General features: G+C 42.0%; 1 protein-coding gene across 1 annotated transcript in view; it reads left to right on the top strand.

The window, feature by feature from the left end:
* FGD5 (FYVE, RhoGEF and PH domain containing 5) overlaps positions 1-9,603 on the top strand; it is a 114,720-nt gene extending 105,117 nt beyond the window's left edge. Inside the window, exons 19-21 of the mRNA XM_081105673.1 lie at positions 2,411-2,539; positions 7,361-7,515; positions 8,164-9,603. Of these exons, the coding sequence (XP_080961799.1) occupies positions 2,411-2,539; positions 7,361-7,515; positions 8,164-8,200 (321 nt within the window). The 3' untranslated portion in view covers positions 8,201-9,603. The remainder of the gene's footprint in view (positions 1-2,410; positions 2,540-7,360; positions 7,516-8,163) is intronic.
* The last annotated feature ends 6,264 nt before the right edge of the window (positions 9,604-15,867 follow it).

Raw genomic sequence — 15,867 nt, 5'->3', positions numbered from 1 at the left:
AAGGGAAGGCCTGTCTCCTGGGCATGACTGAGAAGATGCCTGCTTGGTGGCAGAGGGCAGGACTCAAAGTGGTTGTAGATGGTGTTAGGAGACATCTTTCACATCCTTCTCTCTGACTTCTTGTCCAACTCTCTTTCTTCCTTTCTCTCTCTCCAGCCCCATAGCCTAGACCTAGTCCAAGAGTACTGCACAGACCACTGGGGCTTTTCCAACTAAAGCAGCTACAGCGCTAGCTGAGGTCTCCCATAGCAGCCTGTACCATCCTCTCACCCTGGGGGTCCCAAACAGGCTCAGGTGGTGAGCCCCCGGGAAGCTGCAACTCTTTGCGGGAAACCTCAGAATTGGCTAAACTCAATTCCATCCTGCAAATAGGACTAGACTTTATACGTCTAAATTCTAATCACAATCACAAACAAATGTATGCCCATGAATATACAAGCTGTTGAAAGAAGTGTGATCAGCTGTTTCCAATTTTTTTCATTAATATTCATTAGCAAGTAGTAGGTGGCAAGGATTTAAAAGTGTTAGGGGATGAAAAATTTAAATCGGTACAGTTCTATCCATTAACTTAATTCCCTTTGCATATTAAAAATCTTGGGATTAACACATACATGGTAAAAAATATATTTTTTAAAAAGCATGAAAGAATATATGATGAAAGTAAGTTTCTCTCCCTCTCCGAACTCCTTCAGTCCTACCCATCCCAGGGGGTAACCACCATCAGATTTCTCATGGATCCTTCCAGAAACTTTAATGCATCTACATAACGAATATGTACAATTATAGATCCTCTTTTTTACCCAAAAGATAACATATTATACTGACTCTTCATTTAATTTCTCTTAGATATTATTTCCCATTTGCTCAGCTATATAAATCTCACGTTTTACATCGTATGGTTATCCCATCACTTATTTAACTAGTTCCTTCCCATAAAACCAGGAAAGTTCATCCTGTCACTCCTCCCACCCGAGTGTTCCATGGGGGCAGAGTTTAAGAATCAGTGCTCTTACCCTTCTAGCATCAGGCTGCTCTGATCCTGTTGCCACATGGTTCTGACCTAGCCAGCCCCTTGCTGATTTTCGCCCAAAGTGACAACCTTTTTATTACCCAGCAAAGCCTGCACTCAGCGGGATCGGCAGTAGCCCCAGGAGACATGTGCCTCGGTCTCCTGCTGTGCTCTCCCCTCCCCCACCTCACCAGCAAGACCCAATCCCCATGAGAAAGTCTACAGAAAGCTGCCTCCCAAGCGTCTGTCAGAAAGGGAGGTTGCAGAATCGGTTTCCCCTGTCATGTTCTGTCCACGCTGCCTTTCCTCTCGGTGAGATGTTTCAGCGCAGCAAGTGTGTGTGTGTGGGGGGGGGGGGGGGGGCGGGGGGCGGGGCTGGAGCCCATATCTGGTATAGAAGTCCTGGACTGTGGTGGGCAGATTTCTTTCCTATGCTTCTCCAAACAGCCAGAACTGGTTGTGGCTTCCATTCCCTACACCAGCGGTCGCCAACCGGTGGTCCGTGAGGCCCAAAAGGTTGTCGACCGCTGCCCTACACTGAGGTTTGTTGGCCTCTGGAGTATCTGCTGAGAGATTCAGGTTCTTACTCTCTCTCTCCAGCTAAATAGGGATTTGACCTTTGGTGGCCCTCTCCATTCCTCTGAGCCTCAGTTTCCCCATCTGTACAATGAGAAAGTCGAATGAAATTATTTCTTAGCCTGGCCACATTGCTCTAACAGTAAGATTACTATTTGTGGAGCACCTACTATGGGTCAGTCACTGTAGGTCATCTGTTTTATGTCATTTAATTTCAATATAACTAGTAAGGAAGCCGAGACGTAGAGGAAGTAAGTGAATTGCACAGCATTCCCTGGCAATGAACTGGCAGCACCTGGACTGGAGCCCTAGGTTGGTATTACTCCAAGCCTGTGTTCTTAACCCCACATAAAGCCTGTCCGACAGGCGACTAAGAAGGGGAGGAGCTGACACATCCCATTAGGCAGGAGATGATAAAACCTTTAGGTAAACAATACAAAGCGGATCCCTCCTTAAATGCAGGAAATCAATAAGCCGAAAACTGTAAGAATCAGTTTTAGAAGGAAGAAAACCTTTCCTTCAGGTATCAGTGTTGTAATGTGGGGGTTTGGGGCTTGGGGAGGACCAGGAATCTAAAACACCACTAGAGGCCAGCACTGCTGAAGGCAGTTTTTGACTCTTGGGTCTGCTCAGTAAAGCCTGTGTTTCAAACCAACGTACTATTTTGCTGCCTTTGAGGTGCTGGATGGATCCTGAGACCTCATCCATGTCTCAGACTTCAAAGCTGTATAAACAATGTGCTCACTGTTGTGCATGTCATTTTGGCTCTGTCTGAACTGTGCCCTCCACCACCTGGTGCCGACCACTGTGCTTCCCTTCTGACAGGTGGCTGCCTCCGGAGAGGGCTCCGCCATCAGTGGCTATCTCAGCCGGTGTAAGAAAGGCAAGAGGCACTGGAAGAAGCTCTGGTTTGTCATCAAAGGCAAAGTGCTCTACACCTACATGGCCAGTGAGGTAGTGGTGGTTCGCACTTCCTCTTCTCTCTCCTGTGAAGGCTCGAAGGTTAAGCTCGAGCCTGAGAATGTCCATGTGGGGTGTGCACCGCACCCTGTCACCTCAGGGCAGTGTGGGGCCTGAATGCTGGTCCCAATTCCCATGTCAGACAAGTCTTTATTGAGCAATGCCATGTGCTGAGCATTGCTGTGGACACACGACTGCGTGTCCATCCCAGATCGAAGGAATTTGCCGTTTCTGTGTGGAGGGAGATAAGGCAGTACAGCATGCAGACCTGTGCACCGAAGTATTTCAATGTCACAGGCCCAGCATCCCGTACGAGCCCAGCACTCTCCAAGAGAAAGCGGCTTTCTCCTCTCTACTTTGTTTAGGATCAAATTCAACAGGTTGAAGGAAACTGCCACACTCTTTGTGCATTTCTTTTAACGGAACTGCATGGCCTCATAGTAACTTTTCTATTAAGTAAAACTTGTTTATATTTTTATAGAACATCTTACATTTACATTTTCTAAAATATTGGAGAGAGGGCCTTGGAAATCAAGCCTCCTTCCGGAGTAGATAGGTATGGGCTGTGCTTCTGCAGCAGGAGGCTGTCTGGTCCTGACCCACGCAGAACTGTAGGATAATGTGAAAGATTTCCATGTCCAGGCCCCACCATCTGGTGGCTCCCACAGGCTAAATAAATCCGCTTTGAAAATGGGACTTCAGTGCATTCTGCCCAGCTGCAGGGGGTGGGTGTCCCACCCCTGAGGATCTGCACAGAACACAGGGCTGGCCCCTTCCCCTGACCACAGATGCAGATGCTGGTGAGTGAGCAAAAGCAATTTCCTTCTTCAGGACCTAAAGCTTCCCTCACAAAGGACCCGTAGCCTTGACGGCTGCAGTCGGCACTGTCCTCGGGTGTTCCAGAGCCAAGCGGGGACACGGACCTGTAGAGGGGACCCCCTGGGCCTGAGTGACTTGGGTGCTGTGTGAGGTGGGCATTCCTCGAGGGGGTCTTTCACTCGCATGTCCACAGATGCGGCTTTCTATGCTGGGGAGAGTTTTAATCTTTCCAGGACAAACTGAAATGTGATGTACTATCCTCTGCAGCCCAGGGCAGCATCTACCTGAGCAGGCATTCCACAGGACACCACAGGGGTTCCCTGGAAACAGGGTTCGAGGGAACCCTGGGTAGGCAGTGAGTGGGACTTCCTCACAGTCATACTTCTGAGAATCTCTCATATACAAGGCCATGTCATGGATCTCTTAAGACGTGGAGATTTCCCAAGCTGGGCAGACCATAGGTCATTCCTCATAGAACATCACATAGAAGTGTTGTTGCACAGCACACACGTTGGGAAGAAATGCTGGCTTAGATGAACAAAGGCTAGTGATAATTAAGTAACCACCAAAGAGAAGGTGAGTCCTATCTGAAAATGGAAAACCCAGTCTTTAGGTTCTGAGCAACAGTTGTCATGGAAGTAACATCATAAGTTGATTTTAAAAGATGAATTTAATTTAAATATGCTTCCAAAATAGATTCTTCCAGAGAGGAACTTGTGTAATTTCTCAATGAGCATATTCTAGCGTTAGGGCCTGCTTTAAATTCCATCAAAGAAAAAAGGTTTGATAATGTGAATCACTGACTATACTACTGTGAACACATCATATACCCTGAACTGACCAAAGTCAATGAAACTTGCTGTTCAGTGACAGTCCTGGGAGAAAGTGACTTTATAAATATAAAGGCATTTTTTTCTTTTTTCTAACATCTTATTTTTTAGTTACTATATTTACTATTTATCAATATAAAAAATTTCAAACATCAAGAAATGGTGAAAGAATTTTCAGTGAACTGTCATATATCCATGAACTAGATTATGCAATTAACATTTTACTGTATTTCTTTGATCAGGTGTCTGTTTATTCATTCATCCCTCTTCCTTTTTATTTTTTTATGCTTTTCAAAATGTACTTCCCCCTATTTATGTTTTTTCCTTTTGAGGTACAATTTCCATATAATGAAGTACACAAATAGTATATTATTTTATAGGTTTTGATCATGCATCCATCTATAAACCCCACCTTATCCCTGTCCCAGAGGCAACACTGATTTTTTTCCACCATAGATTCGTTTTGCCTCCTTTAGCTCTTCATATAAATGGAATCACGTGGACTTCTCCCACTCAGTCCAGTGTTTTTGAGACCAATCATGTTGCATACAGCAATAGGTCATTCCTTTTTATGGCCGAAGTAGTCTTCCATTTTGTGAATATACCAGTTTGTTTATCCATTCACCAGTTGAAGGGCATTTAGGTTCTTTCCAGTTTGAGAAAATTACCAATAAAGCCACTTTAAACTTTTACATACAGGTTTTTGTGTGAAAATAGGTTTTTATTTCACCTTGGATAAATACCTAGGCTTGGAATTCTTGGATCATAGAAACTTAGGTGTTTGTGGTTTATAAGAAACAACCAGACCCTTCTCCAAAATGCTGTACCAGTTTACACTCTCCTCAACAATGTGTGTAAATATGGGCATTCTGATTGCTCCACATGTTGGTATTGTCAGTTTCTAACTTTGGCCATTCTGGTGAAGGTATAGTATCTTATCTCACTGTGGCTTTAATTTATAGTCTCTTAACGACTGAGATTTTTTATGTGCTTATTGGCCATTTGTATATTTCACTTTGAGAAGTGCCTGTTTAGATCTCTTGCCCATTTTCTAAGGTAGGTTGTCTTCTTGTTCTTGAGTTACCGTTCTTTATATATCTTTATGGATACCAGTCTTTTGTTAGATAAATGTTTTATGAATATTCTCTGTGACTTGCCTGTTCATTTTCTGAATGAATGAATGAATCTTTTGGTGAACAGAAGTTTCTATCTTCAGTAAAATGTATATTTTCCTTTATGACTATTGCTTTCTGTCCTAAGAAATCTTTGTCGATTGAAAGTAGCAGTTATTCCCCTGTATTTTCTTCTGAAAACATTACTGTTTTAGCTTTTACATTTAGGTCTATTTCAAATTAATTCTTGTGCATCGTGTGATGTAGAGGTTGATGTTCATTTCTTCCCATATATTCAGTTGTTCTAACACCATTTGTTGAAAAGATTTTCCTTTCCCTATTGGTTTATTTGGATGTATTTGTCACATATTAAAGAACAGAATGAGTGTAGTTCTACTTCTGGGTTCTCTATTCTGTTTCACTGATATATTTACCAATCTTTATGCCAGTACCATGCTGTCTTAATTACTACAACTTTATAGTAAGCCTTGAAGTCAGGTTGTGTCAGTCTTCCAACTGTGTTCTTTTTAAAGAATGTTTTGGGTATTCTAGGTATTTTGTGTTTCCATATTAACTTTTCAATTTCTATTTTAAAAAGCCTGCTGAGATTATGAGAGGGATTGAATCTATAGATCAATTTGGGGAGAATTGGCTTCTTAACAATATTGGCATCTTACAATTCATGAACATGGTATTAATTCTTACTTATCTAGTTCTTTAACTTCTCTTTTAATGTTTTTAGTATGTAGGTCTTAGACTTGTGTTCTTGCATTTCTGTTAACTTTATACCTAAGTATTTCATTTTTGGGGTACAACTTTGAATGTAAATTACTCTTTTCTAGTTGTAAATAAGTTTTTTTTAATGATTATTCTTACTAAACTCATTATTAGTTATAGTTGTTTTGTAATCAGTCATGTCTTTGTAAGCGCAGATAGTTTTACTTCTTCTTTTCTGATCTTTATCTTTTAGTTTTTTTCCTGCCTTAATACAGTGGCTAGGACCTACACAACAGTGTTGAATTTCATTGATAAGAGTAAACACCCTCTTGCCTTGTTCCCAGTCTTAGGGGAAAAATATACGGTATGTCACTACTAAATACGATGTTAGCTGTAGGTATTTTATAGATGCACTTTGTCAGATTAAGGAAGTTCCCTTCTACTGCTAGCTTGCCGAAGTGTGTGTGTGTGTGTGTGTGTGTGTGTGTGTGTTTTGTTTTTATGATGAATGGATGTTGAATTTTGTCAAATGATTTTTCTGATCTAGCAATCTTTGAAAATTGAATTCCCTTTATACATAAAATCTTCTCCCCTCCCTTCTCCTCCCATAACCATTCTAATGTGTTTAATTATATCTCGTTTATATGTGGTTTAATAAAATTGTATTATGAACATGTATTTTTTTTCTAGTACATAAATGTGTGTATATAAAAGTATCTTTATATATTAAAGCTCTTTTTTTCCACCAAGCACTATGATTTTAAGGTCCATCTAAGTTCTCTGGGTATATCTCATTGCATGGTTAGCACCTTTATAGCTTATAGACACCCTGGGTGCTCCATCCTGAAGCCCTGTGAATGAAGGCTTGGGCAGTGAGTACAGAATGTTATCAGAAGTAACTTGAGAAAACTAGCTGAATCACTAATTGAATCAGCGGAGAGGGGGCTAGAAGGTGATCATGAGTCCAGATTCTGGCTCTGCCCTTTATATGCTGTGTGATCTTTGGAAGTTATTTACCATCTCTGAGACTCAATTTCTTCTTAGAATGGAGGTGATATTTTCTATGATTGCTGTGAAGATTAAAACAAGATAATGTGAAGGTGAAAATGCCTGGGTCCTAATAGGCTGTCACAAAATGATGTTTCTTTTCCTCCTTATGTTTGATCTTGGCAAGAAGTGGGGATGAAAAGTATGTGTGCAGTTATTTCACTGTGTCCAAGGCATGTCCCAACAGAAAGGCTCATCATGCACCTCAGATTGGAGGTATCAGTGAGCGCTGAGCTGGTAACTGTGTGTAGTGCCATATTTAATACCAGTTTTTCCTCTGCCCTCTGCAGGACACAGTGGCCATGGAGAGTATGCCCCTGCTAGGGTTCACCATTGCCCCAGAAAAGGAGGAGGGCAGCAGCGAAGTAGGGCCTGTTTTTCACCTTTACCACAAGAAAACCTTATTTTATAGCTTCAGAGCAGAGGATACCAATTCAGCTCAGAGGTAATCAAAATAACTAATCATGTATTTCCTTGCCTCTCATTCAGAAGAAAACAAGTTGTTACCTAGGATTTTGGTTTCTGTTCTCCTCCAGCCATCCTATCCCATCAAGTCCCTTTGGGCCACAGCAGAGCAGTGGAACTGCCTATTCATAGTTGTGCAATTTTATTTTATTTTTTTATAATCCTCACCTGAGGATATTTTTTCCGTTGATTTTTCAGAGAGTGGAAAAAATATTCCATTGATTTTCAGAGTGGAAGGGAGGGAGGGAGGGACTAAGTGTGAGAAAGAGAAAGAGAGAAACATCAATGTGAGAGGGACACATAGATTGGTTGCCTCCCACACATGTCCAATCGGGGTGGGGCCAGGGAATCAAACCCTTCGGGCCACAAGCCGACACTCTAACCACTGAGTAACAACGGCCAGGGCAGTTGTGCAATTTTTAAAGATTATTGATTTGTTCGTACAGGCATGCATTGATTCAGCAAACCTTTGTACTGTGTTCCAGGCCTTTTGCTAAATGCTGGGGAAACAAATAAATATGAATATGACATGGTCCCTAAGCTTAGGCTAATACTAATAGAGTCTAGTCACTTACAGAGTCACAGGCACAGTCACGACACCAAGTGTCTCCTCTCTTTTGTTTTACAGGTGGATCGAGGCCATGGAAGATGCAAGTGTGTTATAGCAGTTATCAAGCATGTGGACTCAGAATAAACTCTTAGGTTGATGTGTGGACCCATCCAGAAGCCAATTCGTGTTGCTACTCATCTGCACACATGTTGGATTCAGCATGAGGGCCTGACCTTTTCTGCTGGAACCCCCTCACTCACACCTTCACAAGTGGAGCCCTTAAGGGATATTTATGGACAGTTCCTTATCTGTCTCCCCATTCGCCACCCTGTCCCACCCCAGCATAAACGATTTCCTTACCCAGTAGTGAGTAAAAATTCAGTAACTTGAAGACATGGAAACCAATAGAAAAGTACATTTTAGAAATGCAGGCTTTTTAGTAGAAACAAGCTTTTTCAATTTTTATTCCTAGTAAACATTGTCACCTTTCACATTGTTGATTTCGGTGCCTCAGGTGAAACAAGAAACAACCAGTAAATAACAACTACTCTCATCAAAAGCACTTTATTGTTTTACTGAGTTACAACCTCCAGTTTTATGTTTCCAAGTGATTTACTTAAGTAAATAGCAGATGGAGTTCTGTGGACTAATTCGCCACCAGGACGCAACAAGGGTGTACGGAAGATTGACTTGTGCAAACCTGGCTGTGGCGACACGCGGAGGGAAGGGTCCTCCGCGGACGGCGCACGTCACTGGATAGGAAGGCGAGGATCTCCTCCTCCATTTGATCCTGTGACCTGTATACTGACACAATGACTTAGCAAAGGATGGACTCCCTCTTTCCCACAGCATCCTCATCACTACACCAGTGCTGGAAGCTCAGCTGCTGGCAGGTCCGGCCCTTGCCCCGGAGGTCACTGCAAACCCTCCAGAGACAGGGTCTGCTTTAATTTATTGTGTGCCTTCCTGAATCTCACCCCACACGAGCTGACAGTGTTATGTTTATGAAAACCTGTTCTTATTTCGACATGGTAATCCTTTCTGTATTACTGAAACCTTGAGAGAAAGAAAATAAGACATGAGCAGCAGGTGAATTCGTGGTCTAGGCCAATGGCTCTGGGCACAGTGAGGGAGCACAGAAGTAGTGGCTTGAAGATACTCTCTAGGTGCCTGGGGCTCAGTCACCTCCCGCTGATGACTGCTGCTCATTATGCTGGAAGTATTTTTACATAAAGCAAATTGAGGGGTGGGGAAACAGGTGGAATTCCTTGTTATTCTTATCAAAATAAAGAACGCATATCATTTTCTGATATCCTATCCCCATCCTCCTGCTGCCCATCCCCTAAAAAGAAGGCATTTGCTGACAAACTTTTTGTAAAAAGCACCATCTCAAGGAGTTAACAGTAAATATTTTCAGGGGAATTTTTTTTCTAGTTGACAATTCTTTTTAAATGTTTGCATTAAATATTTAAAGATTGTAACTGATTAGACAGGTCTTTTATTAAATTTTGAGGACTTAATTCCAGTGCAATCATTTTCATCTTTAGACATTTGAATGGGCCTTTTAGACCCTCTGAGTTTTTTAAAAAAAACACAGCAGGACTTCAGCACCAGGCAGTGGAGGTTTCACCAACCTGCTGTGTACCACCACCCATTGTCAGCTTCTGAGCTCCAGGTAGAATTATGTGTCTGGACGTCATTTGAAGGCTTTTTTTTTTTTTTTAAACCATATAATATCCTATTTCTGATACTCTGTAAAGCAGAGGTAATAAGGCTTTTATTTCTCATTGAATAGTTACCTTAATAAAAACACTGGGGCAATAGATCAAATATACTCAATGGGTTTTGCAGAAGGAAGTGGCAGGGGCCACCAAGCTCCTCCCTAGCTCGTGTGTGATTGGACAAGGACACGCCTGTTTTTACCTGTCCTTCCCATGGTTCTTTGTATACTCATTTAGGCCAATTTCTCCTAGCCAACTTTACTCCTTCTTCCTTCCCTGACCTTCTTCCTCTAGCCCATTTTACATGTCTTGGGACCTGCCCAAATGAAGCCGCACAGGTGGTCTGAGGGTGCTCCTTCCCACTGGGCCTGGGAGGCTGGAGCAATGGACAGCTTTAACACCACGGGAAGTAATGTCGCCTGAGGCCCCCCACGGTATCTGCTTTGCCCCCTGCTCCCTGGGCACAAAGCAGCAAAGGCTGCTGGGCACCTCCAGCAAAGCCTGTTACTTGAGAGGAAGTAGTATTCTGCCAAGCTGTGGCTCAGAAATGAGAACTCAGCCCTGAGCAAGTAACCCACTACAGAAGCTCTCCGCTTCGGTGTCTTTATTGGTCACATAGAGACCACTCCAGCTTCCCAGAGAGTTCAGGGGACCAAGTGTAAACTGAATGTTTGTGAAAGTGGACTGAAGACCATACACGTGGCATGTTATTGTTATACAAAGTGAAACGTGGTGGTGGGATCTGCTCTGTGACAATACAGTACAAAATGAAGACAATGTGCAAAAGAGACCCTCCTTCTTATCCATGAAAATGGCAAGAAAGAGCCCTGGCTGGGTGGCTCAGTTGGTTAGAGCCGTGGTCGGCAAACCGTGGCTCGCGAGCCACATGTGGCTCTTTGGCCCTTCAGTGTGGCTCTTCCACAAAATACCACATGCGGGCACGCATCACGTACAGTGCGATTGAAACTTCGTGGCCCATGCACAGAAGTTGGTATTTTGTGGAAGAGCCACAGTCAAGGGGCCAAAGAGCCGCATGTGGCTCGTGAGCCGCAGTTTGCCGACCACTGGGTTATAGCATCATCCTGTACACTACCAGTAAAAGGTTGCTGGTTTGATTCTGTCAGGGCACACACCTATGCAGTCAGGTACAATCCTGGGGCACATATGCCAGGCAACCAATTGATGTTTCTCTCTCACATCAATGTGTTTATTTCTCTCCCCGCTTTCCCCTTCCTCCCTCTCTCAAAAAAATCAATAAGAACATATCCGTGGGTGAGGATTAAAAAAGAAGAAAATGGTAAAGAGAAACCAGGCCTGGGGAAGGCCTGGTGTGGGTAGCATGAACTCCTGTCTTCATCGGGTATTTTCTTCCCTGTTTGCTTTCAGTGACCTCTCCTTGAGCTCTTCACACGCATATCAGGAAAACACAGATTTCTGCAGGGTTGGCCTCTGTCTGCTTCTCAGAATCAGTAAAATTTTGTAAAACTCAAGGTTTTACTGAAAGCTGGCAGCACTACTTATTATAGTGGCTTACCACCTTCCCCACAGACTGAATGTGTCTTTCCATCCTGAATTAGTCTGAGTAAGTAGGAAGAATTCTGTTATTACTAATACAAAACACACAAGAAACACAGCAGTGTCCAAGGATACCGAGTTCCTGGGTCCTAATCATTCTTTTATGTACCAAAAATATGTTCTGAATTGTTCTGGCCAGGCTGGCAGACAGCCTCACCACTCATTCTCCCTTGGATGCAGCCTAGTCCTGTGTGCAAGTGTGGAGTGAGGGGCCGATGCTCATGCTGACCTTTGGGCATCCACCATGCAAGCCAGTGGGGAGGACCTGTCAGCCCTGCTAAGGCCACTGAAGGATACTCTCGTTAACAGTCTTTTCTTCATCTACTTCAGTCTTTCATTTGATTGACAATGTAAATGTCATCGCTGAACACTGAAGCCCTAAATGGAGACTGTGGTGAACTGGGCTAGAAGTGGGAGGACCAGGCTGGAGCCCAAGTTTTTTTCTGCTACAGGGCAAAGTAACAACATGCTGGAAGATTCTGTGAGTTGATTTGGCCTGTGATTTGCAGCTTCTGTGATCAGGTAAGCTTCTGTGCTCCCTTGCATTAATGGTCAGTTGTCTATTTTCAAGAGCAAGTAAAAGGAAACCAACCTCATGCTAATTTAAATTACAAAACTAGCTCAATAAGAGGAGGTACCAAAGCAGGGCAGGTTCAGGGTTAGAGAGTATCCCCAAGAATCAAGCTTTTTGGGTTTCTTTGACCTTTCCACTGTCAGCTTGATTCCTGGGCTGGTTCTCAAGAGGCTGGCTCAGCCGTGGGCAAACTACGGCCCGTGGGCTGGATCCGGCCCATTTGAAATGAGTAAAACTAAAAAAAAAAAAAAAGACCGTACCCTTTTATGTAATGATATTTACTTTGAATTTATATTAGTTCACACAAACACTCCATCCATGCTTTTGTTCTGGCCCTCCGGTCCAGTTTAAGAAGCCATTGTGGCCCTCGAGTCAAAAAGTTTGCCCACCCCTGACCTAGAGGCTTTGTTGTTAGACACAATTCTGACAGTGTACCCAGAACACCCTGAAGGTCAAAAGCCACAGGGTACCATCCCATCTCTCCCCAAGGTGAAGGACAGAATCCAAAGCTAGTGCAGAAAAGGCTTTTCCAAGGAACCTTTAGCTTCAAGGTGCATGTCCTGACCTGTAGTGAATAGGCTGTGAGGTTGAAATAATCTCATTAAGAAACTCAAGGAATGCCACTTTTAGACTTTGTGAGTGAAAGGCCTTAAAAAAACATTAAGTCTTTACATCAGGATATATTAGTGCAGAGGTCTAAGAAGTCTTGACTCTTAAAAATACCTGTCTCTGGTTTTGGAAGATCCAAAATTTGATTGGTTACTGATAATAGTTAGGTATAGTGATTTTTTAAATGTATGTTATTAAAGGCTGACTACCCACTTTGAATGATTTTCCTAAGAGATAAATAGTAAATGACTTAATGTTCTCATTAGAGAACAGTAGGATCTTGTAACAAAAGACATTTTCATGAATTAAGAAATTAATGTGAGCGAAGTATATATTGTACTACTCAGCAAATGATAGTATGTTTGAGTTTTTCAAAAACAATTTCTTAAAACAGTTATGATATCCTAAGAGTCTCTGAATCTTTTAAAAATTGGTAGTAATCTGGTTACTTGGCATCCAGGACCTTGGAGATTTTCAAAGAATATAATTTTTTCATTAAGATAGTCATAGCTTGAATCATATAGGTTGAACCTAAAATTCTTTCTGAAGGTGATGATTATTCTTAGAAACTAATTTAATAAATGCTAGTATTGAAAGAATCTTCGTAAGTTTTGCCTGTACTTGCTATATAAATATGTATGCCCATCATTTTATTACCTTTGTTTCTTATGCTGTTCCTTTGTAAATAAAATGTAAAATAAATGTACTTTTGTAACTTGGAAAAACAGAAACAAACCAAACCAAAACAAAAAAAATCCACTCATCAGAGGAACCGAACCGTTCCCTTTGACCTTCACATAATCTTCCATAAAAATGATTTAGATCCTTTTTGTTATGAAGCAAAAGGGTAATGCCATCTGTAGATCCTCATTTAATTGGCAGCATGTTTCAAGCGGGTATTTTGAAACATGAAAACATTTGGCCTGTACAGCAAGAATTCAAGTTACTCAATTTCATTTTATATCAAATAAAGAAGTGGCTCTTTACGAAAATAATAAATAGCCATAGCTGGTTTGGCTTAGTGGATAGAGTGTCGCCATGTGGACTGAAGGGTCCTGGGTTCAATTCCGGTCAAGGGCACGTACCTTGGTTGCAGGCTTCTCCTCAGCCCAGGCCCCGAAGGCTACCAATCGATGTGTTTCTCACACATTGATATTTCTCTCTCTTTTTCCCTCTCTCTAAAAATCAATGGAAAAATATCCTCAGGTGAGGATTAAAGGTAGATAGATGGATAGATAGAACCTACTTCTGAGCAATCCATATCATAAACCAGGGAACCGTGGACAGATGAATTTTTTGAGAATTTAATTTTACATCATGCTTCAAGATATTTGAACCAAGTTACAACTTGGAAATAATACCTTTTCAAGGCCCAGGAAACCCCAGGTCAGAAGCTAAAAGGACATGACTTTCAGTAAGTCATGCTGGATAAGGTGTTCCTGTGTCCCACCTCCCCCATGACCAATTCACCACAGGGTCAGTCTTTCCCTTTTCTCTTCCTGTGAAAAATAAGGGCCAATTTTATAGAAATTAAGATCTAAGTAGCCTTCTACTGTGACAGAACCTGACTTTTAACAGAACCATGGAAGTGGGTAGAAGAGAGTTTTCTTCCTCTCAAAGTTCTCAAGGACAGAAGAGAGGAAATAAGCAGAAATAACTATTAATAAATGTTCCATCACTTGCTAGCCATCTGACTTTGGAGAAGTCATTGCCTCTATTTAATTTGTTGTTTTTGTTAATTCTCACCAGAGGATATTTTCTATTTATTTATATTTATTTATAGTTATTTTTTATGAGGGTGCAAGGGAGAAGAGACACAGAGAGAAACATCAATGTGAGAGAGAGACACTGATTGCCTCTAGCACACACCTCCACCAGGGCCAGGGATCGAGCCTGCAACTGAGGTATGTGCCCTTGACCGGAATCAAACCTGGGACCCTTAGTCCAGTGAAGGCGAACCTATGACACTCGTGTCAGAGGTGACACGCGACTCATTTTCTTGGTTGATTTTTCTTTTTTAAATGGCATTTAAATATATAAAATAAATATTAAAAATATAAGTCTTTGTTTTACTATTGTTGCAAATATTAAAAAATTTCTATATGTGACATGGCACCAGAGTTAAATTAGGGTTTTTCAAAATGCTGACATGCTGAGCTCAAAAGGTTCGCCATCACTGCTTTAGTCCATGGTCCGATGTTCTACCCGCTGAGCCAAACCAGCTAGGGCCTCTGCCCCTGTTTAAGATCTCAGCCTCTTAAGCTATAAAAGCAAGGTAATATAATTATTTTGAAGATTAAACAAGATAATATGTAAGTGTAAGGAACATGCAATTTGGTATTCTGCAATTATATCTGTTCAGATTCCATTCTTAACAAATAAGGCTAATAACAATTATAGGAGGTTTAAAAGTTTGTTTTATAAATGTCATAATTATATGATATAAACAGAAGTTTCACAAAATATTACTATATATAGCAATAAAGCATAAGCTATTACAGAAAAATTGATACAAAGATGTACATAAGTACTTATGAAGGTAATTATTAAGCCTTCCTATGAAAATAAATTCATTCATTCATTGCCTCTGGAGATGGGGACCTAGAGGATAAGGCTATCCACCTCCTGTCCAGAGAGCTGGTCATAAGTGCTTCGACTGTTGCGGTAATGCGCCCAAGCACGATTGTCCCCATGATTATAGGAGGAAGCATTGCTGTGGGCACAGGGTTCCTTTTTGCTGTTTTCCCGCAGTTATATGAGATAGATGGAAGACCCTTCGATGCTTATATACATGAAGACAGAGGAGTTCCCAACACCCGCGGAAATTTACAACCTTGGGCTCCATCAGGAGCTAAGCCTACAATGGAAATTGTGAGCTGCATCATCAAATGAGCATTGGGTATCATGTACCACATGATTTGCAAACCTCAACAAAACCCCATGGCTCAAATTAGAAGATGATTCAGTGCATTATACTCTACAGTCAAGCCTGGGGTCCAACCACCAGTGGTTGATACAGATCCTACGTTTGATTTAAAAGCAGCAGCATCCTGGCTGTCCTCCAAAGGACCTGACACCATCATCCTTGGCTCGTTACTGAATATGGAGAACCATAGTACAGTAGGGCCTACCAGGAAGGCATTCATTGCACAGATCAACCTCATTTCATCCTATGCAGAAATGACGCCCTTACTATGAGGCATTTGTGAATGAAGGCTTGTCAAGAGCGTCCATGCTTCCAGGTGTTGGCAGCAAGATCAAAGCCTTTACGGATGCAGAGAAGGCCTTGCGAGAGCAACATGG

Source organism: Myotis nattereri (assembly GCF_964212035.1).
Source record: "Myotis nattereri genome assembly, chromosome: 14".
NCBI lineage: Eukaryota > Metazoa > Chordata > Mammalia > Chiroptera > Vespertilionidae > Myotis > Myotis nattereri.
Note: the sequence above shows the minus strand (reverse complement) of the source record. Positions and strands in the feature narration are given on the sequence as shown.